We start from the raw sequence: 24,650 nt of genomic DNA, 5'->3' as shown, positions 1-24,650 counted from the left end.
CTTTTTCTTTTTTATTGGAAGACGAGAAGCGGAAGTCTGCCGAAAATCGCTTTCCAACAATATTGCAAATACGCTGACTAGGGGTGTTACGGTATCCTTATTCGTCCCGAACCGTCACAGTTCGGACGTCAAGGTTCGGTGCATGCAGTCACACGACGAATACGCCTTTTTTTTTATGAGAGGGAAAAAATGTCTGTCATTCAGGGCATTATCCATGATCCTGCTTCTTTTAAATCAGCTGTGTGGGAACATTTCCCTGTGGACAACAATAACGATTTAATTTCAAACCTTTTTAACCAGGTGAATCCCATTGAGATCATCGATCTATTTTTCAAGGCAGACCGGCTGATGGAGTGCGAATTGTGGATCGGAGGAGGACAGTGTGTCGCGTTGTTCGATAACGGTGCGGTATGCTAATGGTAACACACGCCAAACATGCTAAATAATATCAGAAGCCATCACCCAGATTTACCAATCACGGAGCCCGGCAAAAGACAACAGCAGTTCAACAGCTTCTCCCCGCTGTTTTTAAGAAGCCAATAGACATGAAAGCCGAGAGACCAAAATAAATAACTCAAGCTATTGGCATATATATTTCAACGACTATGCGCTCTTGAAACACTTTATTATTTATGATAGTTTTACAACTTATTGAACCTTTTTGTTTGACATCATCCATTATAGATAATACGGCCATCTGAGTGTGTGTGGTACTTTTTTTGGTTTGGTTTTAACAGTGTAATAAAGTGCATTTTTAAACTGAAACTTGCACTACTGTTCAAAATAAATAACAAACCTGGAATTATGCATCTGGGACTTTTTTTTGCTTTTTCTTGCTGTACCGAACCCGTACCGAACCGTTACCCCCAAACCGAGGTACGTACCGAACCGTGAACTCTGTGAACCGTTACACCCCTAGCAATGACTGATTAAAGTCCTCTGAAAATGTATACAGATAATAAGACTGCCGTTCATCATACACATAGCAACTGGAGCCCTACATTACTCAGAGTGATAGTTCTACATTACTCAGAGTGACAACTCTACATTATTCAGAGTGATAGCTCTACATTACTCAGAGAGTGACAGCTCTACATTACCCAGAGAGTGACAGCTCTACATTACTCAGAGAGTGATAGTTCTACATTATTCAGAGAGTGACAACTCTACATTATTCAGAGTGATAGCTCTACATTACTCAGAGTGACAGCTCTACATTACTCAGAGAGTGACAGCTCTACATTACTCAGAGAGTGACAGCTCTACATTACTCAGAGTGACAGCTCTACATTACTCAGAGAGTGACAGCTCTACATTACTCAGAGAGTGACAGCTCTACATTACTCAGAGAGTGACAGCTCTACATTACTCAGAGTGACAGCTCTACATTACTCAGAGTGACAGCTCTACATTACTCAGAGTGACAGCTCTACATTACTCAGAGAGTGACAGCTCTACATTACTCAGAGAGTGACAGCTCTACATTGCTCAGAGTGACAGCTCTACATTACTCAGAGAGTGACAGCTCTACATTACTCAGAGAGTGACAGCTCTACATTACTCAGAGAGTGACAGCTCTACATTACTCAGAGTGATAGCTCTACATTACTCAGAGTGATAGCTCTACATTACTCAGAGTGATAGCTCTACATTACTCAGAGAGTGACAGCTCTACATTACTCAGAGAGTGACAGCTCTACATTACTCAGAGAGTGACAGCTCTACATTACTCAGAGTGACAGCTCTACATTACTCAGAGAGTGACAGCTCTACATTACTCAGAGTGAGAGCTCTACATTACTCAGAGTGACAGCTCTACATTGCTCAGAGTGACAGCTCTACATTACTCAGAGAGTGACAGCTCTACATTACTCAGAGTGAGAGCTCTACATTGCTCAGAGTGACAGCTCTACATTACTCAGAGAGTGACAGCTCTACATTACTCAGAGTGACAGCTCTACATTACTCGGAGAGTGACAGCTCTACATTACTCAGAGTGATAGTTCTACATTACTCAGAGAGTGATAGTTCTACATTACTCAGAGTGATAGTTCTACATTACTCAGAGTGAGAGCTCTACATTACTCAGAGTGATAGTTCTACATTACTCAGAGAGTGATAGTTCTACATTACTCAGAGAGTGACAGCTCTACATTACTCGGAGAGTGACAGCTCTACATTACTCAGAGAGTGATAGTTCTACATTACTCAGAGAGTGACAGCTCTACATTACTCAGAGAGTGACAGCTCTACATTATACAGAGTGATAGCTCTACATTACTCAGAGTGACCGCTCTACATTACTCAGAGTGATAGCTCTACATTACTGAGTGATAGCTCTACATTACTCAGAGTGACAGACACAGCCTGAAATAGCCTCTTCCTGTCCCTTCAGAGTAAAAGCCTCTTCCTGTCCCTTCAGAGTAAAAGCCTCTTCCTGTCCCTTCAGAGTAAAAGCCTCTTCCTGTCCCTTCAGAGTAAAAGTCTCTTCCTGTCCCTTCAGAGTAAAAGTCTCTTCCTGTCCCTTCAGAGTAAAAGTCTCTTCCTGTCCCTTCAGAGTAAAAGTCTCTTCCTGTCCCTTCAGAGTAAAAGTCTCTTCCTGTCCCTTCAGAGTAAAAGCCTCTTCCTGTCCCTTCAGAGTAAAAGTCTCTTCCTGTCCCTTCAGAGTAAAAGCCTCTTCCTGTCCCTTCAGAGTAAAAGTCTCTTCCTGTCCCTTCAGAGTAAAAGTCTCTTCCTGTCCCTTCAGAGTAAAAGCCTCTTCCTGTCTCTTCAGAGTAAAAGCCTCTTCCTGTCTCTTCAGAGTAAAAGCCTCTTCCTGTCCCTTCAGAGTAAAAGCCTCTTCCTGTCCCTTCAGAGTAAAAGCCTCTTCCTGTCCCTTCAGATTAAAAGCCTCTCATGAATTATAGATGCGAGCAGACGGAGGACGAGGCAGCGAGGTCAGTCTCTCTTTGTTACATTAAAGTCTTAGTGTTTTAATAGTATCTGTATTATATTTTCTCTAATGATTGTAATGTGTGTATTATTTATTTACACATCAGTTTCTGAGGAAGATCTTAAACATGTGAAGATGAGATGAATCACTTCCTTTGAGTCAATATCTCAGTGTTTCACCATTCAAACAAGAAAAGAGGTGTGTGTGTGTGTGTGTGTGTGTGTGTGTGTGTGTGTGTGTGTGTGTGTGTGTGTGTGTGTGTGTGTGTGTGTGTGTGTGTGTGTGTGTGTGTGTGTGTGTGTGTGTGTGTGTGTGTGTGTGTGTGTGTGTGTGTGTGTGTGTGTGTGTGTGTGTGTGTGTGTGTGTGTGTGTGTGTGTGTGTGTGTGTGTGTGTGAGAGAGGCTTTTATGAAACACTAACACTTGATAAGATATTGTATATAATACTTTAAATATTATACATAATACATATTTTGTAATTATGTTATTGTGTTATTGTTCTGTGGACGAAGTGGAGCAATAAAGTCATTATTTATTTAACATTTGTTTATTAATAATTTAAGTTTCGAGAAAGAGGGTGATGATCAATAATTAAAGAAGCCCCGCCCACCCCCAGCAGCCGCAGCGCCTGATTGGTCGCTGCCGTGTTAGAACAGATGACATTACAACATAATTTAATTATTAACAGGAAGTGGAACACAAGTTTCCTGTTTCCAGACATAATGAGGTCACAGTGCAACAGCCAATCAGAGCCCAGAAGCGGAAACAAAGTGCAGCAGAGTGCATGCTGGGAGTTTACACTATACATTACAACAATTCAGTAAACATCAATATTTACCCCGAGAAATAAAAATAAACTCTAAATATACATCTCTGTTTCCCCCCATGGGCACAGTGTGTTTAATGGGACTGAGGTAACCAATTAAGTAATTAAGTAACCAATTAAGTTATTAATAAAGTAAATGAAATCAAAATAAAGTTTGATCAGTTGTGAATCACCATGATAGGGGTCTTCTGAAGGGTTAATAACATGTATAAAGACTTATGTTAAAGGGTTAATAGACGGAGGCGTCTGGTGCAGTGGATAAAGCGATGTTGTTCGGATCAAGGGGTCACAGGTTCAAACCCCCCTGCAGTCAGCATGTCGTTGTGTCCCTGAGACACTTCACCCCAAAGTGCTCCTGTGGGGATTGCCTACAGTATTAAGTATGCAAGTCGCTTTGGATAAAAGCGACTAACAAGTAACATGTAATTAATAACGTTCATGATGACTTTAGTTAAAGGGTTAATAACGTTCATGATGACTTTAGTTAAAGGGTTAATAACGTTCATGATGACTTTAGTTAAAGGGTTAATAACGTTCATGATGACTTTAGTTAAAGGGTTAATAACGTTCATGATGACTTTAGTTAAAGGGTTAATAACGTTCATGATGACTTTAGATAAAGGGTTAATAACGTTCATGATGACTTTAGATAAAGGGTTAATAACGTTCATGATGACTTTAGATAAAGGGTTAATAACGTTCATGATGACTTTAGATAAAGGGTTAATAACGTTCATGATGACTTTAGTTAAAGGGTTAATAACGTTCATGATGACTTTAGTTAAAGGGTTAATAACGTTCATGATGACTTTAGTTAAAGGGTTAATAACGTTCATGATGACTTTAGATAAAGGGTTAATAACGTTCATGATGACTTTAGATAAAGGGTTAATAACGTTCATGATGACTTTAGATAAAGGGTTAATAACGTTCATGATGACTTTAGTTAAAGGGTTAATAACGTTCATGATGACTTTAGTTAAAGGGTTAATAACGTTCATGATGACTTTAGATAAAGGGTTAATAACGTTCATGATGACTTTAGTTAAAGGGTTAATAACGTTCATGATGACTTTAGTTAAAGGGTTAATAACGTTCATGATGACTTTAGTTAAAGGGTTAATAACGTTCATGATGACTTTAGATAAAGGGTTAATAACGTTCATGATGACTTTAGTTAAAGGGTTAATAACGTTCATGATGACTTTAGTTAAAGGGTTAATAACGTTCATGATGACTTTAGATAAAGGGTTAATAACGTTCATGATGACTTTAGTTAAAGGGTTAATAACGTTCATGATGACTTTAGTTAAAGGGTTAATAACGTTCATGATGACTTTAGTTAAAGGGTTAATAACGTTCATGATGACTTTAGATAAAGGGTTAATAACGTTCATGATGACTTTAGTTAAAGGGTTAATAACGTTCATGATGACTTTAGTTAAAGGGTTAATAACGTTCATGATGACTTTAGTTAAAGGGTTAATAACGTTCATGATGACTTTAGTTAAAGGGTTAATAACGTTCATGATGACTTTAGATAAAGGGTTAATAACGTTCATGATGACTTTAGTTAAAGGGTTAATAACGTTCATGATGACTTTAGTTAAAGGGTTAATAACGTTCATGATGACTTTAGATAAAGGGTTAATAACGTTCATGATGACTTTAGTTAAAGGGTTAATAACGTTCATGATGACTTTAGATAAAGGGTTAATAACGTTCATGATGACTTTAGTTAAAGGGTTAATAACGTTCATGATGACTTTAGTTAAAGGGTTAATAACGTTCATGATGACTTTAGATAAAGGGTTAATAACGTTCATGATGACTTTAGTTAAAGGGTTAATAACGTTCATGATGACTTTAGTTAAAGGGTTAATAACGTTCATGATGACTTTAGTTAAAGGGTTAATAACGTTCATGATGACTTTAGATAAAGGGTTAATAACGTTCATGATGACTTTAGATAAAGGGTTAATAACGTTCATGATGACTTTAGTTAAAGGGTTAATAACGTTCATGATGACTTTAGTTAAAGGGTTAATAACGTTCATGATGACTTTAGATAAAGGGTTAATAACGTTCATGATGACTTTAGTTAAAGGGTTAATAACGTTCATGATGACTTTAGTTAAAGGGTTAATAACGTTCATGATGACTTTAGTTAAAGGGTTAATAACGTTCATGATGACTTTAGTTAAAGGGTTAATAACGTTCATGATGACTTTAGATAAAGGGTTAATAACGTTCATGATGACTTTAGTTAAAGGGTTAATAACGTTCATGATGACTTTAGTTAAAGGGTTAATAACGTTCATGATGACTTTAGTTAAAGGGTTAATAACGTTCATGATGACTTTAGATAAAGGGTTAATAACGTTCATGATGACTTTAGTTAAAGGGTTAATAACGTTCATGATGACTTTAGTTAAAGGGTTAATAACGTTCACGATGACTTTAGATAAAGGGTTAATAACGTTCACGATGACTTTAGTTAAAGGGTTAATAACGTTCACGATGACTTTAGTTAAAGGGTTAATAACGTTCACGATGACTTTAGTTAAAGGGTTAATAACGTTCATGATGACTTTAGTTAAAGGGTTAATAACGTTCGTGATGACTTTAGTTAAAGGGTTCATAACGTTCATGATGACTTTAGATAAAGGGTTAATAACGTTCATGGTGACTTTAGTTAAAGGGTTAATAACGTTCATGATGACTTTAGTTAAAGGGTTCATAACGTTCATGATGACTTTAGTTAAAGGGTTAATAACGTTCATGATGACTTTAGTTAAAGGGTTAATAACGTTCATGATGACTTTAGTTAAAGGGTTAATAACGTTCATGATGACTTTAGATAAAGGGTTAATAACGTTCATGATGACTTTAGATAAAGGGTTAATAACGTTCATGATGACTTTAGTTAAAGGGTTAATAACGTTCATGATGACTTTAGTTAAAGGGTTAATAACGTTCATGATGACTTTAGTTAAAGGGTTAATAACGTTCATGATGACTTTAGATAAAGGGTTCATAACGTTCATGATGACTTTAGTTAAAGGGTTAATAACGTTCATGATGACTTTAGTTAAAGGGTTAATAACGTTCATGATGACTTTAGTTAAAGGGTTAATAACGTTCATGATGACTTTAGTTAAAGGGTTAATAACGTTCATGATGACTTTAGTTAAAGGGTTAATAACGTTCATGATGACTTTAGATAAAGGGTTAATAACGTTCATGATGACTTTAGTTAAAGGGTTAATAACGTTCATGATGACTTTAGTTAAAGGGTTAATAACGTTCATGATGACTTTAGTTAAAGGGTTAATAACGTTCATGATGACTTTAGTTAAAGGGTTAATAACGTTCATGATGACTTTAGATAAAGGGTTAATAACGTTCATGATGACTTTAGATAAAGGGTTAATAACGTTCATGATGACTTTAGTTAAAGGGTTAATAACGTTCATGATGACTTTAGTTAAAGGGTTCATAACGTTCATGATGACTTTAGTTAAAGGGTTAATAACGTTCATGATGACTTTAGTTAAAGGGTTAATAACGTTCATGATGACTTTAGATAAAGGGTTAATAACGTTCATGATGACTTTAGTTAAAGGGTTAATAACGTTCATGATGACTTTAGATAAAGGGTTAATAACGTTCATGATGACTTTAGTTAAAGGGTTAATAACGTTCATGATGACTTTAGTTAAAGGGTTAATAACGTTCATGATGACTTTAGTTAAAGGGTTAATAACGTTCATGATGACTTTAGATAAAGGGTTAATAACGTTCATGATGACTTTAGTTAAAGGGTTAATAACGTTCATGATGACTTTAGTTAAAGGGTTAATAACGTTCATGATGACTTTAGTTAAAGGGTTAATAACGTTCATGATGACTTTAGTTAAAGGGTTAATAACGTTCATGATGACTTTAGTTAAAGGGTTAATAACGTTCATGATGACTTTAGATAAAGGGTTAATAACGTTCATGATGACTTTAGTTAAAGGGTTAATAACGTTCATGATGACTTTAGTTAAAGGGTTAATAACGTTCATGATGACTTTAGATAAAGGGTTAATAACGTTCATGATGACTTTAGTTAAAGGGTTAATAACGTTCATGATGACTTTAGATAAAGGGTTAATAACGTTCATGATGACTTTAGTTAAAGGGTTAATAACGTTCATGATGACTTTAGTTAAAGGGTTAATAACGTTCATGATGACTTTAGATAAAGGGTTAATAACGTTCATGATGACTTTAGTTAAAGGGTTAATAACGTTCATGATGACTTTAGTTAAAGGGTTAATAACGTTCATGATGACTTTAGTTAAAGGGTTAATAACGTTCATGATGACTTTAGTTAAAGGGTTAATAACGTTCATGATGACTTTAGTTAAAGGGTTAATAACGTTCATGATGACTTTAGTTAAAGGGTTAATAACGTTCATGATGACTTTAGATAAAGGGTTAATAACGTTCATGATGACTTTAGTTAAAGGGTTAATAACGTTCATGATGACTTTAGTTAAAGGGTTAATAACGTTCATGATGACTTTAGTTAAAGGGTTAATAACGTTCATGATGACTTTAGATAAAGGGTTAATAACGTTCATGATGACTTTAGTTAAAGGGTTAATAACGTTCATGATGACTTTAGTTAAAGGGTTAATAACGTTCATGATGACTTTAGTTAAAGGGTTAATAACATTCATGATGACTTTAGTTAAAGGGTTAATAACGTTCATGATGACTTTAGATAAAGGGTTAATAACATTCATGATGACTTTAGTTAAAGGGTTAATAACGTTCATGATGACTTTAGTTAAAGGGTTAATAACGTTCATGATGACTTTAGATAAAGGGTTAATAACGTTCACGATGACTTTAGATAAAGGGTTCATAACGTTCACGATGACTTTAGTTAAAGGGTTAATAACGTTCATGATGACTTTAGTTAAAGGGTTAATAACGTTCATGATGACTTTAGATAAAGGGTTAATAACGTTCATGATGACTTTAGTTAAAGGGTTAATAACGTTCATGATGACTTTAGTTAAAGGGTTAATAACGTTCATGATGACTTTAGTTAAAGGGTTAATAACGTTCGTGATGACTTTAGTTAAAGGGTTAATAACGTTCGTGATGACTTTAGTTAAAGGGTTCATAACGTTCATGATGACTTTAGATAAAGGGTTAATAACGTTCATGGTGACTTTAGTTAAAGGGTTGATAACGTTCATGATGACTTTAGTTAAAGGGTTCATAACGTTCATGATGACTTTAGTTAAAGGGTTAATAACGTTCATGATGACTTTAGTTAAAGGGTTAATAACGTTCATGATGACTTTAGTTAAAGGGTTAATAACGTTCATGATGACTTTAGTTAAAGGGTTAATAACGTTCATGATGACTTTAGATAAAGGGTTAATAACGTTCATGATGACTTTAGATAAAGGGTTAATAACGTTCATGATGACTTTAGTTAAAGGGTTAATAACGTTCATGATGACTTTAGATAAAGGGTTCATAACGTTCATGATGACTTTAGTTAAAGGGTTAATAACGTTCATGATGACTTTAGTTAAAGGGTTAATAACGTTCATGATGACTTTAGTTAAAGGGTTAATAACGTTCATGATGACTTTAGTTAAAGGGTTAATAACGTTCATGATGACTTTAGTTAAAGGGTTAATAACGTTCATGATGACTTTAGTTAAAGGGTTAATAACGTTCATGATGACTTTAGTTAAAGGGTTAATAACGTTCATGATGACTTTAGATAAAGGGTTAATAACGTTCATGATGACTTTAGTTAAAGGGTTAATAACGTTCATGATGACTTTAGTTAAAGGGTTAATAACGTTCATGATGACTTTAGTTAAAGGGTTAATAACATTCATGATGACTTTAGTTAAAGGGTTAATAACGTTCATGATGACTTTAGTTAAAGGGTTAATAACGTTCATGATGACTTTAGATAAAGGGTTAATAACGTTCATGATGACTTTAGTTAAAGGGTTAATAACGTTCATGATGACTTTAGATAAAGGGTTAATAACGTTCATGATGACTTTAGTTAAAGGGTTAATAACGTTCATGATGACTTTAGTTAAAGGGTTAATAACGTTCATGATGACTTTAGATAAAGGGTTAATAACGTTCATGATGACTTTAGTTAAAGGGTTAATAACGTTCATGATGACTTTAGATAAAGGGTTAATAACGTTCATGATGACTTTAGATAAAGGGTTAATAACGTTCATGATGACTTTAGTTAAAGGGTTAATAACGTTCATGATGACTTTAGTTAAAGGGTTAATAACGTTCATGATGACTTTAGATAAAGGGTTAATAACGTTCATGATGACTTTAGTTAAAGGGTTAATAACGTTCATGATGACTTTAGTTAAAGGGTTAATAACGTTCATGATGACTTTAGTTAAAGGGTTAATAACGTTCATGATGACTTTAGTTAAAGGGTTAATAACGTTCATGATGACTTTAGTTAAAGGGTTAATAACGTTCATGATGACTTTAGATAAAGGGTTCATAACGTTCATGATGACTTTAGTTAAAGGGTTAATAACGTTCATGATGACTTTAGATAAAGGGTTCATAACGTTCATGATGACTTTAGTTAAAGGGTTAATAACGTTCATGATGACTTTAGTTAAAGGGTTAATAACGTTCATCATGACTTTAGATAAAGGGTTCATAACGTTCATGATGACTTTAGTTAAAGGGTTAATAACGTTCATCATGACTTTAGATAAAGGGTTCATAACGTTCATGATGACTTTAGTTAAAGGGTTAATAACGTTCATGATGACTTTAGTTAAAGGGTTAATAACGTTCATGATGACTTTAGTTAAAGGGTTAATAACGTTCATGATGACTTTAGTTAAAGGGTTAATAACGTTCATGATGACTTTAGTTAAAGGGTTAATAACGTTCATGATGACTTTAGTTAAAGGGTTAATAACGTTCATGATGACTTTAGTTAAAGGGTTAATAACGTTCATGATGACTTTAGATAAAGGGTTAATAACGTTCATGATGACTTTAGTTAAAGGGTTAATAACGTTCATGATGACTTTAGATAAAGGGTTAATAACGTTCATGATGACTTTAGTTAAAGGGTTAATAACGTTCATGATGACTTTAGTTAAAGGGTTAATAACGTTCATGATGACTTTGGTTAAAGGGTTAATAAGTCAGAATAATGAGATTTGTGTCCTTCAGAACCGTTGACGTTGATTTGACTTCAGGTATATGAACAGTTTGGTTTCTCCTGATATTGATTCTAATTGGCCTTCCCTGTCTCCATGCAGACATGATGGCCCCCCCGCTGAGTGACGCTCTGAAGAATAGCTCCTCGTCCTGCGAGCCTCCGTACGGCGAGGCTCGCCTGCCGCTGCTGCTGCTGTACACCGCCGTGCTAACGGTGGGACTGCCGGCTAACCTACTGACCGTCGGCCTCACATGGCTGCAGGTGCGCAGGAACAACGTGCTGGCCGTGTACCTGCTGAGCCTCTCGCTGTGCGACCTCACCTACCTGTCCACGCTGCCGCTGTGGGCCGTCTACGTGAGCGCGGGACACTGCTGGCCCTGGAGCTCATTAGCCTGCAAGCTAACGGGCTACGTGTTCTTCACCAACATGTACATCAGCATCTCGCTGCTGTGCTGCGTGTCGTGCGACCGCTACGTAGCAGTGGTTTTCAGCCTGGAGTCCATCGGCCTGCGCCGGCAGCGCCTTGCCGCCCTGCTGGTGCTCGCCGTGGTGCTGCTGGTGGGAGCCGCTCACCTCCCGGTGTTCACCATGAGGGAGGGCGACGCCGCCGAGGGCGAGCGCCGCTGCTTCGAGCCGAGCGGCGCGGTGACGGGTTTCAGCTACGCCCGCTTCCTGCTGGGCTTCCTGCTACCGCTGCTCGTGCTGCTGGGAGCTAACCGCGGCGTGCTGGCTAGCGTGCGGCAGAGCAGCGGGCTGCGGCGGCAGCAGAAGCAGCGTGTTGGCCGGCTGGCGGCGGCCGTGGTGCTGCTGTTCCTGGTCTGCTTCGGGCCGTACCATGTGATCCTGCTGCTGAGAGCTGCCCCCCCCCTGAGGGCCGCCCCCCCCCTGCAGGCCTGCCTGATGGAGCGGAGACTCTACACGCCGTACATCGTGGCGCTCGGTCTCTCCACCGTCAACAGTGCGGCTAACCCCCTCCTCTACGTCCTCTCCAGCACCAGCATACGCAGAGACCTGCAGTGCTGCTTAATGCAGGTCTGCGGCCGGCGCCGGCCCAACAGGGACCAGAACCAGAACCAGATCCAGATCCAGATCCAGATGCAGCTGCAGGACTCATTGGAGCCGAACACCGCAACGGAGAGGGTCGAGACCCTCAGCCGGCAGACGCCATCTCGCTGATTTCCCGGTTTTTTTGTGCTGGACCTAGGCCAAGGATCAGGCACACACAAGGAAACTGGGGGCCTAGCATCACCAGACCTTAGAAAATATTTCTACGCAGCACAAATGAGATACATCGTTTGCTCCGAAGGATATCAGGCTAGATGGATATTGAGCTGAATCTGGATCAGGCTCCTCCTCAGACTAGGAGGGAAAGAATACTCAGATCAAAAGGGTGAAAATGTAATTATAAAAGGAACGCTTAAATCGTAAAGACCTCAGAACTGGATTAATCCACTTTCTTAGTGTTAGTGAGGAACCAGTGTAAAGACCTCAGAACTGGATTAATCCACTTTCTTAGTGTCAGTGAGGAACCAGTGTAAAGACCTCAGAACTGGACGGATCCACTTTCTTAGTGTTAGTGAGGAACCAGTGTAAAGACCTCAGAACTGGACTGATCCACTTTCTTAGTGTTAGTGAGGAACCAGTGTAAAGACCTCAGAACTGGACTGATCCTCTTTCTTAGTGTTAGAGGAACCAGTGTAAAGACCTCAGAACTGGACTGATCCACTTTTTAGTGTTATTGAGGAACCAGTGTAAAGACCTCAGAACTGGACTGATCCACTTTCTTAGTGTTAGAGAGAAACCAGAGTAAAGACTTCAGAACTGGATTAATCCACTTTCTTAGTGTCAGTGAGGAACCAGTGTAAAGACCTCAGAACTGGACGGATCCACTTTCTTAGTGTTAGTGAGGAACCAGTGTAAAGACCTCAGAACTGGACTGATCCACTTTCTTAGTGTTAGAGAGGAACCAGTGTAAAGACCTCAGAACTGGACTGATCCACTTTTTAGTGTTATTGAGGAACCAGTGTAAAGACCTCAGAACTGGACTGATCCACTTTCTTAGTGTTAGAGAGAAACCAGTGTAAAGACCTCAGAACTGGACTGATCCACTTTCTTAGTGTCAGTGAGGAACCAGTGTAAAGACTTCAGAACTGGACTGATCCTCTTTCTTAGTGTTAGTGAGGAACCAGTGTAAAGACCTCAGAACTGGACTGATCCACTTTCTTAGTGTTAGAGAGAAACCAGTGTAAAGACTTCAGAACTGGACTGATCCACTTTCTTAGTGTCAGTGAGGAACCAGTGTAAAGACCTCAGAACTGGACTGATCCACTTTCTTAGTGTTAGTGAGGAACCAGTGTAAAGACCTCAGAACTGGACTGATCCTCTTTCTTAGTGTTAGAGAGGAACCAGTGTAAAGACCTCAGAACTGGACTGATCCACTTTCTTAGTGTCAGTGAGGAACCAGTGTAAAGACCTCAGAACTGGACTGATCCACTTTCTTAGTGTCAGTGAGGAACCAGTGTAAAGACTTCAGAACTGGACTGATCCTCTTTCTTAGTGTTAGTGAGGAACCAGTGTAAAGACCTCAGAACTGGACTGATCCTCTTTCTTAGTGTCAGTGAGGAACCAGTGTAAAGACCTCAGAACTGGACTGATCCACTTTCTTAGTGTCAGTGAGGAACCAGTGTAAAGACTTCAGAACTGGACTGATCCACTTTCTTAGTGTTAGAGAGGAACCAGTGTAAAGACTTCAGAACTGGACTGATCCACGTTCTTAGTGTCAGTGAGGAACCAGTGTAAAGACTTCAGAACTGGACTGATCCACTTTCTTAGTGTTAGTGAGGAACCAGTGTAAAGACCTCAGAACTGGACTGATCCTCTTTCTTAGTGTCAGTGAGGAACCAGTGTAAAGACCTCAGAACTGGACTGATCCACTTTCTTAGTGTTAGAGAGGAACCAGTGTAAAGACTTCAGAACTGGACTGATCCACTTTCTTAGTGTTAGAGAGGAACCAGTGTAAAGACTTCAGAACTGGACTGATCCACTTTCTTAGTGTTAGAGAGGAACCAGTGTAAAGACTTCAGAACTGGACTGATCCACGTTCTTAGTGTCAGTGAGGAACCAGTGTAAAGACTTCAGAACTGGACTGATCCACTTTCTTAGTGTTAGTGAGGAACCAGTGTAAAGACCTCAGAACTGGACTGATCCACTTTCTTAGTGTCAGTGAGGAACCAGTGTAAAGACTTCAGAACTGGACTGATACAATTTCTTAGTGTTAGTGAGGAACCAGTGTAAAGACTTCAGAACTGGACTGATCCACTTTCTTAGTGTTAGAGAGGAACCAGTGTAAAGACTTCAGAACTGGACTGATCCACGTTCTTAGTGTCAGTGAGGAACCAGTGTAAAGACTTCAGAACTGGACTGATCCACTTTCTTAGTGTCAGTGAGGAACCAGTGTAAAGACTTCAGAACTGGACTGATACAATTTCTTAGTGTCAGTGAGGAACCAGTGTAAAGACTTCAGAACTGGACTGATACAATTTCTTAGTGTTAGTGAGGAACCAGTGTAAAGACCTCAGAACTGGACTGATCCACTTTCTTAGTGTTAGTGAGGAACCAGTGTAAAGACCTCAGAACTGGACTGATCCTCTTTCTTAGTGTTAGAGAGGAACCAGTGTAAAGACCTCAGAACTGGACTGATCCTCTTTCTTAGTGTTAGTGAGGAACCAGTGTAAAGACCTCAGAACTGGACTGATCCTCTTTCTTAGTGTCAGTGAGGAACCAGTGTAAAGACCTCAGAACTGGACTGATCCTCTTTCTTAGTGTTAGTGAGGAACCAGTGTAAAGACCTCAGAACTGGACTGATCCTCTTTCTTAGTGTTAGTGAGGAACCAGTGTAAAGACTTCAGAACTGGACTGATCCACTTTCTTAGTGTTAGAGAGGAACCAGTGTAAAGACTTCAGAACTGGACTGATCCTCTTTCTTAGTGTTAGTGAGGAACCAGTGTAAAGACCTCAGAACTGGACTGATCCTCTTTCTTAGTGTTAGTGAGGAACCAGTGTAAAGACTTCAGAACTGGACTGATCCTCTTTCTTAGTGTTAGTGAGGATAGTGAGGACTCGAGCAACAGCGTTCTGAATTAGCTGCAGCTTTCTAATAGATGTTTTGATAAGGGTTGATTCGATAAGAATAGCTGTGCTGTTATTTTGTTCAATACAAGTTTCCGTTCAAAACATAAAATCCAGGTTGTGCTTTGTGACAAAATCATTGGTTAAAAAGTTTTTACTTGCTAAAGACCTGACATTTAATACAGCTAGTTTAAGTGTTAGATATACTATCACTCTGGTTGTGATAAACCGTGGAGTACGTGGAATTACTGTTACATTTGATAAATTCACACAGATGGTTTTGCACTTTCTGTTCTTAAGCTGATTCACCAACCTTCTGTGTACAGTACAGGTGAGAACAGAAATGTGGAGCTGCACTGGCTCAGATCCCTCGCTGGGTGGCGTCATCAGAAGAGTTAGTAGTCGCCGTGTTATTGAACATTGCCTTGTCCAGTTCAGCTGTGGCACTGAATCGTCTGCTCAGCAGACAGCATGGAGAGCGCCCTGATTCCGGATAGTATCATTGGAAAGGAGGACCTCTTTAAATCCTTGATACTAACGGGCAAAAGGCCATCGCACAGAACTGGTTAAAAAGTGACCCTCCTGGACATTGTTGAGGGAAGACTGACCTGCTGTCTCAGAATAAAGATCTGTGAACACCGCTGGGAGAAAGACTAAACTTGTGTCCTGTTTTCTGTGTGTTTGTTGTTTTTCTACCTGTGTAGTGAAAAATAAAGAGTTTTAAAAAATGTGATAAAACTGTTTCTTTAGGTCTTCATCCTTTTTTCCTGTAAAAACTAGAAAACTACAAAGTGACATCACTTCCTGTGCAGATCCTTTATTGAGTACACGGTTCATAGTGACAGAGATCCTTTAATGCAGATTCTTGATAAACAGAGCAGTAGTGTTCAGGTGCCCCCCCCCACCTGACCGGGGGGAGCAGTAGGAAAGATCATCACACAAAATCAAAGAGTATTTTCTCCTATAACAACAACAACGACGATGATGATGTGCAACTTTAACAAAACTTTATAATTATTTCATACAGTGTTTTTTCACCAGAGTGAGGCCTCCCCTCAACAGGAGGTCATTTAATAAAGAAGAAGAGGTGATTGGTCCCAGATAGCCAATCAGGTCAAAGGTAAAACACAGCAGCTGGGGAGGGGGGGGTTAAAACCAGGGGCGGGGCCAAAACCAGGGGCGGGGCTTCCCAGCAGGTACAATCCAACATTAATAAAAGCAGCAGGAAGCGCAGACACACCCCGCCACAATAAAATCATTGTGTAAAACCCAGTCTGCAGTCTGATTGGTTCTTGTAGCAGGGGGCGGGGCCTCAGGGCTCCATCTCCAGGCTGTCCAGAGTCAGCCGGCTGCGGTACGGGGAGGAGTTTGGGCTGGGGGGGGAACTGGGATTAGAGCTGTGAGAGGGGGGGGAGGACTCAGGCTGTAGGGGGGGAGGGAGAGAGAGGGAGGGAGAGAGAGAGAGAGGAGGGAGAGAGAGAGAGAGGGAAAGAGAGATAGAGAGGGAAAGAGAGAGAGAGAAAGAGACAGAGAGAGGGGGAAAGAGCGAGAGAGAGGGGGAAAGAGAGAGAGGGGGAAAGAGCGAGAGAGGAGGGAGAGAGAGAGAGAGGGGGAAAGAGAGAGAGGAGGGAGAGAGAAAGGGAAAGAGAGAGACAGACAGAGGGAGAGAGAGAGGAGGGAGAGAGAGAGGGAAAGGGAAAGAAAGAGAGAGAGACGAGGGAGAGAGAGGGAAAGGGAAAGCGAGAGAAAGAGAGAGAGAGAAGTTAGTTCATGATGCTTTAATGACGATGCTTTTATTTTGTAGGGGCTATGTAAACTTCCTGTTACCTCTCCGTCCTCCTGGTCACTGCGAGGAGAAGCTCCGCCCCCAAAATCTGAACCAATAAAAACAAAGATAACAGATGACATCACAGATTGCACCGTGTGTGTTTGTGTACCTGAGGCTGTGTGTGTGTGTGTGTGTGTGTGTACCTGAGGCTGTGCGTGTGATGTGTGTCCTGCTCCTCTGTTGCCGGGAAATACTGGAAAGGGGGCGGGGCTTATCTTTAACTAAGTCGTCCTGCGAGGAATGCATCGCACTCTGCAACACACACACACACACACACACACACACACACACACACACACACACACACACACACACACACACACACACACACACACACACACACACACACACACACACACACACACACACACACACACACACACACACACACACACACACACACACAATTTGTAGGCAGATATTATGGGTCTCAGATATATACAGATATATAAGGACATGTCTCTGAAGTGTCCTGCTCCTAACACCAAACAGATCCTTGTAACCTCGCCCCCCTCTCTTCCAGCTGTTACTAAAGAGATGACTCTGGCCCTTTAAATGTAAACCGAGCTTCTGCTGGTCACGCCCCTTTGGAACTTGGGTTACGGGGCTCAATGGTTAGAGGTGGGGCTTAACCTGTTTAGCCCCCGGTAGTCTGATAAGAAGCGTCTAAATGACCCCTGAGCAAAAACATGCTAACGAACTTGGCACAGAACTCAAGGTAAAGATACCCTTATTACTAATCGTAACTGCACATACAAGATATCCGATTAAAGCTGAGATTCCATATATTCTATAGGTATTGGTCTAATCACTGAGCGATCAGAACACGCGACAGGGGAAGCAAACACAGACATCACAACACGGAGCATTACGGAGCAAACACAGTAGATATTCTCACCTTAGGTGTAATTCTGATCAAAAGTTGTGTTCAATGGCATTAAAACGATAAAAATGCAGCTGAAGGTTAATCCATAGGTTAATCCAACGTGTCTGTCACTTTGAAATAACGATTGATAATCCATCATTCCATTTTTATGTCAAAAACTGAGATTTCATATTAGCTGCTAATGGTAGCCACCAGAGTGTATCGCAGCTTCCGGTTCCTTGGCATTCTAGATGCGCAGCACTCATTCACCAATGGGTAATGTTTAAATGGATTTTAGGAACTTCCCCTCGATTCTATTGGCTATAACTGTTCAAAAGAGGTGTCAATCACCAAAATCGACCGAGGGGGGCCATAGATAGGTCAAATCCACCCAAATGACCCCAGAAGTGGGTTTTTTTCTAAACCTCTCTAAAAAGGTCAAACTTCACTTGTTTTGCATCAATCTTGATACAGGGTACTCATTATATGTTATAGTTTGGATTCCTAGAGCTTTTAGTCTACCAACCCATCATCCAAGCGTGGTTTTCACTATAAGTCATTTTTTTGTTTTTTGGACGGACACTATAATTTTCATTTTTTTACTATGTTCAATCTGAATTTACTTTAAAATAAAAAACATCTATATTGATTCTGACTTCTCTACATCCAACTCACAGGTTTATCATTGCTTTGAGAACAAAGATTATTAATTTACCCCTTTTAGAAGTGAAGTTATAGTCATTTGTTCTGGGAATGTCATTTTCAAGTTAATGATAAGGGGGAGTTACCAGAGGGAGGTCCATGAGGACCTGCAGACCATCTCCTGGTCCCATATGAGCCACATGGTTGAAGTTGGTGGGTCCGGAGATCATCTTAGAGCGAAGACCAGGATCCCTCAGCATCTCCCTATGAAGAGTATAATATATACTACATGTATATATATATATAGTATAGTACAGTATATATATGTATATATGTACTAGGGATGCCAGAAACTGACCATGATCAAAATCGAAAATCGGACAGCCCTGGCGAATAATAATCGCACGTGTGACAGAGAGGGGGGGGGCGCGGGCGGCGAATAATCGATTATTATTCGCCAGGGCTGTCTGATTTTCGATTTTGTTCGGGTCGGTGTGTAGCAGCGCAGCCTGCGCTGCTTGCTTCCTCCAAGTTTACAGTAAAACCAACTGGTGGTGTGACCAATGGCCATTTACAATTATTAATACTATTACTATCATTAGTCTATATTTTGGTTGAAACTAAGCCAGAAAATAAAAAAACATAAATAAAATCGAATTTTTAAAATAATTTTCGATTATGGAGACTGTAACGAATATTTGAATAATCGAAGAATCGCTGGCATCCCTAATATGTACCTCCTCTGTTGCTGGCGCTCCTCCTCAGGAACCTTGAACAGGAACTTCCTCTTACTGCGAGTCCTCATCATCAACTTCCTGCTGTGATCACAGGGGGGGGGGAGGGTGAGGACGCCCTCTGAGAGACAGACAGGTGAGAGAGAGAGACAGGAGAGTTAGTTATAACAGTGTGTGTGTGTGTGTGTGTGTGTGTGTGTGTGTGTGTGTGTGTGTGTGTGTGTGTGTGTGTGTGTGTGTGTGTGTGTGTGTGTGTGTGTGTATGTTACCTGATGTGGTGTTGCTGAAGTAGATGAGTCGGGGGGGCTCAGAGCTCAGCAGGTTTAACGTCCCCTCAACATTCAGAGGTCTGATCTGAGGAAACACAGAGCTGTGATTTGATGGTTCTACACAGTGAGTGTTTGCTGAGCTGTGATTGGCTGGTTATACAGAGTGACTGTTTGCTGAGCTGTGATTGGCTGGTTCTACAAAGTGACTGTGTGCTGAGCTGTTATTGGTTACCTTGCACAGGGAGATGGTCTGGATCCACTCTGAGGTCTGAAGGTCGAAGACGTCCAGCCCGTACTCGCTGTAGACCGTCAGGTGGGAGGAGTTAGAGCCTGCAGACAGACAAGTGGGAGGAGTTAGAGCCTTCTGACAGACAGGCGAGAGGAGTTAGAGACAGGTGGGAGGAGTTAGAGCCTTCTGACAGACAGGCGGGAGGAGTTAGAGACAGGTGGGAGGAGTTAGAGCCTGCAGACAGACTGGTGGGTGCAGTTAGAAGGCTTGTTTGAGACGAGCGAGACCGACGCAGACCTGCGCAATTGCGATCGCCGTTTTGCTATTGCGTTGCATGTTGGTTAGTCATTTTGTCCGACTTGCTCTGGAGGCTCGCCTACATGGGACGTTGAAATCTCACGGGACAAAGACGCCCGCAGCCTTGAGAGCGAGGCGCGGCGCGGCGGCGTAGTTCCTCTCCACGGGCTGAGGAAGCGAAATGCTTGATGGGAAAGGACTCGCTGGTATCTGGAGCTGAGCGCTCATTGTTGGGTTTTACCCCGTGCTGCTGATGAAACTCTCCAATTGGCTCGGCAAATGTTTGTTGCTGTTTTGTGTCAGTTTTACCCCCCCCCCCTCCATTCACAATTTCATCATTGTTCCACAATGTTTATCATCATGAAATTAATATCTATATATTTATACTATACTTTCACTACTTACCGTTTTCATACTTTATATATCTTAGCATATTCATACACACTGTTCATACTGCTCACAGGCTGCTGTGTGTATCTAGTGTATTCATACACACTGTTCATACTCCTCTCAGGCTGCTGTGTGTATCTAGTGTATTCATACACACTGTTCATACTGCTCTCAGGCTGCTGTGTGTATCTAGTGTATTCATACACACTGTTCATACTGCTCTCAGGCTGCTGTGTGTATCTAGTGTATTCATACACACTGTTCATACTGCTCTCAGGCTGCTGTGTGTATCTAGTGTATTCATACACACTGTTCATACTGCTCTCAGGCTGCTGTGTGTATCTAGTGTATTCATACACACTGTTCATACTGCTCTCAGGATGCTGTGTGTATCTAGTGTATTCACACACACTGTTCATACTGCTCTCATGCTGCTGTGTGTATCTAGTGTATTCATACACACTGTTCATACTGCTCACAGGCTGCTGTGTGTATCTAGTGTATTCATACACACTGTTCATACTGCTCACAGGCTGCTGTGTGTATCTAGTGTATTCATACACACTGTTCATACTGCTCACAGGCTGCTGTGTGTATCTAGTGTATTCATACACACTGTTCATACTGCTCTCAGGCTGCTGTGTGTATCTAGTGTATTCATACACACTGTTCATACTGCTCTCAGGCTGCTGTGTGTATCTAGTGTATTCATACACACTGTTCATACTGCTCACAGGCTGCTGTGTGTATCTAGTGTATTCATACACACTGTTCATACTGCTCTCAGGCTGCTGTGTGTATCTAGTGTATTCATACACACTGTTCATACTGCTCACAGGCTGCTGTGTGTATCTAGTGTATTCATACACACTGTTCATACTGCTCTCAGGCTGCTGTGTGTATCTAGTGTATTCATACACACTGTTCATACTGCTCTCAGGCTGCTGTGTGTATCTAGTGTATTCATACACACTGTTCATACTGCTCACAGGCTGCTGTGTGTATCTAGTGTATTCATACACACTGTTCATACTGCTCTCAGGCTGCTGTGTGTATCTAGTGTATTCATACACACTGTTCATACTGCTCTCAGGCTGCTGTGTGTATCTAGTGTATTCATACACACTGTTCATACTGCTCTCAGGCTGCTGTGTGTATCTAGTGTATTCATACACACTGTTCATACTGCTCTCAGGCTGCTGTGTGTATCTAGTGTATTCATACACACTGTTCATACTGCTCACAGGCTGCTGTGTGTATCTAGTGTATTCATACACACTGTTCATACTGCTCACAGGCTGCTGTGTGTATCTAGTGTATTCATACACACTGTTCATACTGCTCTCAGGCTGCTGTGTGTATCTAGTGTATTCATACACACTGTTCATACTGCTCTCAGGCTGCTGTGTGTATCTAGTGTATTCATACACACTGTTCATACTGCTCTCAGGCTGCTGTGTGTATCTAGTGTATTCATACACACTGTTCATACTGCTCTCAGGCTGCTGTGTGTATCTAGTGTATTCCTACACACTGTTCATACTGCTCACAGGCTGCTGTGTGTATCTAGTGTATTCATACACACTGTTCATACTGCTCACAGGCTGCTGTGTGTATCTAGTGTATTCATACACACTGTTCATACTGCTCTCAGGCTGCTGTGTGTATCTAGTGTATTCATACACACTGTTCATACTGCTCACAGGCTGCTGTGTGTATCTAGTGTATTCATACACACTGTTCATACTGCTCACAGGCTGCTGTGTGTATCTAGTGTATTCATACACACTGTTCATACTGCTCTCAGGCTGCTGTGTGTATCTAGTGTATTCATACACACTGTTCATACTGCTCTCAGGCTGCTGTGTGTATCTAGTGTATTCATACACACTGTTCATACTGCTCTCAGGCTGCTGTGTGTATCTAGTGTATTCATACACACTGTTCATACTGCTCTCAGGCTGCTGTGTGTATCTAGTGTATTCATACACACTGTTCATACTGCTCACATGCTGCTGTGTGTATCTAGTGTATTCATACCCCTCACTGTTTATTCATCATTCAATTCATTCTATATTTTATTCTGTAGATTGTGTACATTACTTTTCACTTTACTGCTTGTTGCACTCCTGGTTGGAAGCTAAACTGCATTTCGTTGTCTCAGTACCTGTAATCTGTGCAATATCAATAAAGTTGAATCTAATCTTGAGCAGGAACAAATGTATTTACTGAGAACATATCTGACATTAACGATTAAACACTTTTGTGCAGTCTTTATAAATGCAAACCGAGTCAAGCCGACTCTGGAGGTGGCCGTATGCACCTTCAAGCTGTTTGCAATCCGCCAAAAAACCGAGAGAAGAAGAAGAAGAAGAAGAAGAAGAAGAAGAAGAAGAAGAAGAAGAAGAAGAAGAAGAAGAAGAGGAGGAGCTCAGGAGCTCACCTGGTGCACAAACACCACAGCAGTGATAAAGAAGGCCCAGCAGCGACTGTACTTCCTGAGACTGCTCAGAAAGAACCATCTGAACCAGAAGCTGCTGGTGACCTTCTATCGCTCTACAGTTGAGAGCGTCCTCACATACTGCATCTCTGCTTGGTATGCAGGGTGCTCGGCTGCCGACAGGAAGGCTCTGCAGAGGGTAATTAACACGGCCAGAGGATTATTGGCTGCCCTCTGCCCTCCCTGGAAGACATCACCAGCTCTCGCTGCCTCAGGAGGACCAGTTCCATCCTGAAAGACTCATCCCACCCAGCCCGTCATCTGTTCGACCTTCTGCCCTCGGGCCGGCGCTACCGTTCACTGAAAGCCCGCACCTCCAGATTCACAAACAGTTTCTTCCCATGGGCCATTGGGACATTAAACACAAAAATAACTCCCCATATCCCAACTGTGCAATAATCATTATCTGTCTCTATGTATACACTGTAATATTTATCATATATATTTTTATCATAATTCTAATTTATCCATTGATTTATTTATTTATTAATCGGAGCTGTGTGCACTACTTGCTGGTTGAAACTGTCAGACCGTTTAATCTGTGTTTTAATTTGTCTGTTTTCAAAGCACTCGCTGGATCAGTGACTATGAATCTCGTTGTATTCTGTACAATGACAATAAAAGCTTTTGAATTTGAACATTTGAAAGAAGAAGCCGACTCCGAGCTGTCCGACTTCAGGCAAGCTTTTTGAGACCTCCCCCGGCTGAGATCGGCTATTCTCGTCTACTTTCGAGGCGAGCCGCAGCTCCTCTCAAACAAGTCTAGAGTCTTCTGACAGACAAGTGGGAGGAGTTAGAGACTGTAGACAGACAAGTGGGAGGAGTTAGAGCCTGCAGACAGACTGGTGGGGGGAGTTAGAGGCTGTAGTCAGACAGGTGGGAGGAGTTAGAGCCTGCAGACAGACTGGTGGGAGGAGTTAGAGCCTGCAGACAGACAAGTGGGAGGAGTTAGAGCCTGCAGACAGACAAGTGGGAGGAGTTAGAGCCTGCAGACATACAAGTGGGAGGAGTTAGAGCCTGCAGACAGACTTGTGGGAGGAGTTAGAGGCTGTAGTCAGACTGGTGGGAGGAGTTAGAGACTGTAGACACAAAAGTGGGAGGAGTTAGAGCCTGCAGACAGACTGGTGGGAGGAGTTAGAGGCTGTAGTCAGACCGGTGGGAGGAGTTAGAGCCTGCAGACAGACTGGTGGGAGGAGTTAAGAGGCTGTAGACATACACGTGGGAGGAGTTAGAGCCTGCAGACAGACTGGTGGGAGGAGTTAGAGGCTGTAGTGAGACAGGTGGGAGGAGTTAGAGCCTGCAGACAGGTGACAGACAGACAGACAGGTGGTAGTGTAACTCACTGCAGGCCAGCGGTGTGGAGGGCCACATCATCTCGTGGTCCCTGGAACGGCGGCTGCCCGTCCACGTAGACGGCCACGAGGCTGAAGCACAGAAGGAGCTCTGAGACTCCGACCTGAGCGGCGTGCAGAGCGTCAGGAGACTGAACCGACAGGAAGTTCAGGGAGGGGTCGGCCGGATTCACCAGGCTGACGGGGGACGACTCCCCCTGCAGGGCCAGCAGAGCAAAGCCCCCCGGGTACCCCACACAGAGCCGGTCCCTCAGCATGCCCAGCCACTGCACCACCCCCGGGGCCTGAACCTCCCACAGCCGCCTCTGGTGGGGCTTCGCCCGCGAGATCTCGTAGCACAGGACCTAGGGGGGGGGGGGGGCAGATAAGGGCATTAAAACCACGCAGGCATCGAGAACACGCGGGCATCG

At 41.6% G+C, this 24,650-nt stretch overlaps 2 protein-coding genes across 2 annotated transcripts in view; one reads left to right on the top strand and one right to left on the bottom strand.

The window, feature by feature from the left end:
- Positions 1–11,108: 11,108 nt before the first annotated feature.
- On the top strand, positions 11,109–12,182 carry LOC307016324 (putative G-protein coupled receptor 132; the record flags this gene model as incomplete). The annotated part of the gene is made up of 1 exon (XM_079645365.1): positions 11,109–12,182. The coding sequence occupies one exon, from the start codon at positions 11,109–11,111 to the stop codon at positions 12,180–12,182; it is 1,074 nt and encodes a 357-aa protein (XP_079501491.1).
- A 3,753-nt stretch (positions 12,183–15,935) lies between these two features.
- cdc42bpb (CDC42 binding protein kinase beta (DMPK-like)) overlaps positions 15,936–24,650 on the bottom strand; it is a 50,254-nt gene continuing 41,539 nt past the window's right edge. Inside the window, 9 exon segments of the mRNA XM_079642147.1 lie at positions 15,936–16,557; positions 16,962–17,008; positions 17,106–17,214; positions 18,616–18,733; positions 19,207–19,324; positions 19,473–19,557; positions 19,705–19,802; positions 24,232–24,284; positions 24,286–24,584. Coding sequence (XP_079498273.1) covers positions 16,447–16,557; positions 16,962–17,008; positions 17,106–17,214; positions 18,616–18,733; positions 19,207–19,324; positions 19,473–19,557; positions 19,705–19,802; positions 24,232–24,284; positions 24,286–24,584 — 1,038 coding nt within the window. The 3' untranslated portion in view covers positions 15,936–16,446.

Source organism: Notothenia rossii (genome assembly GCF_949606895.1).
Source record: "Notothenia rossii genome assembly, chromosome: 8".
Taxonomy (NCBI): domain Eukaryota; kingdom Metazoa; phylum Chordata; class Actinopteri; order Perciformes; family Nototheniidae; genus Notothenia; species Notothenia rossii.
This window is presented reverse-complemented; position numbering and strand designations above follow the sequence as displayed.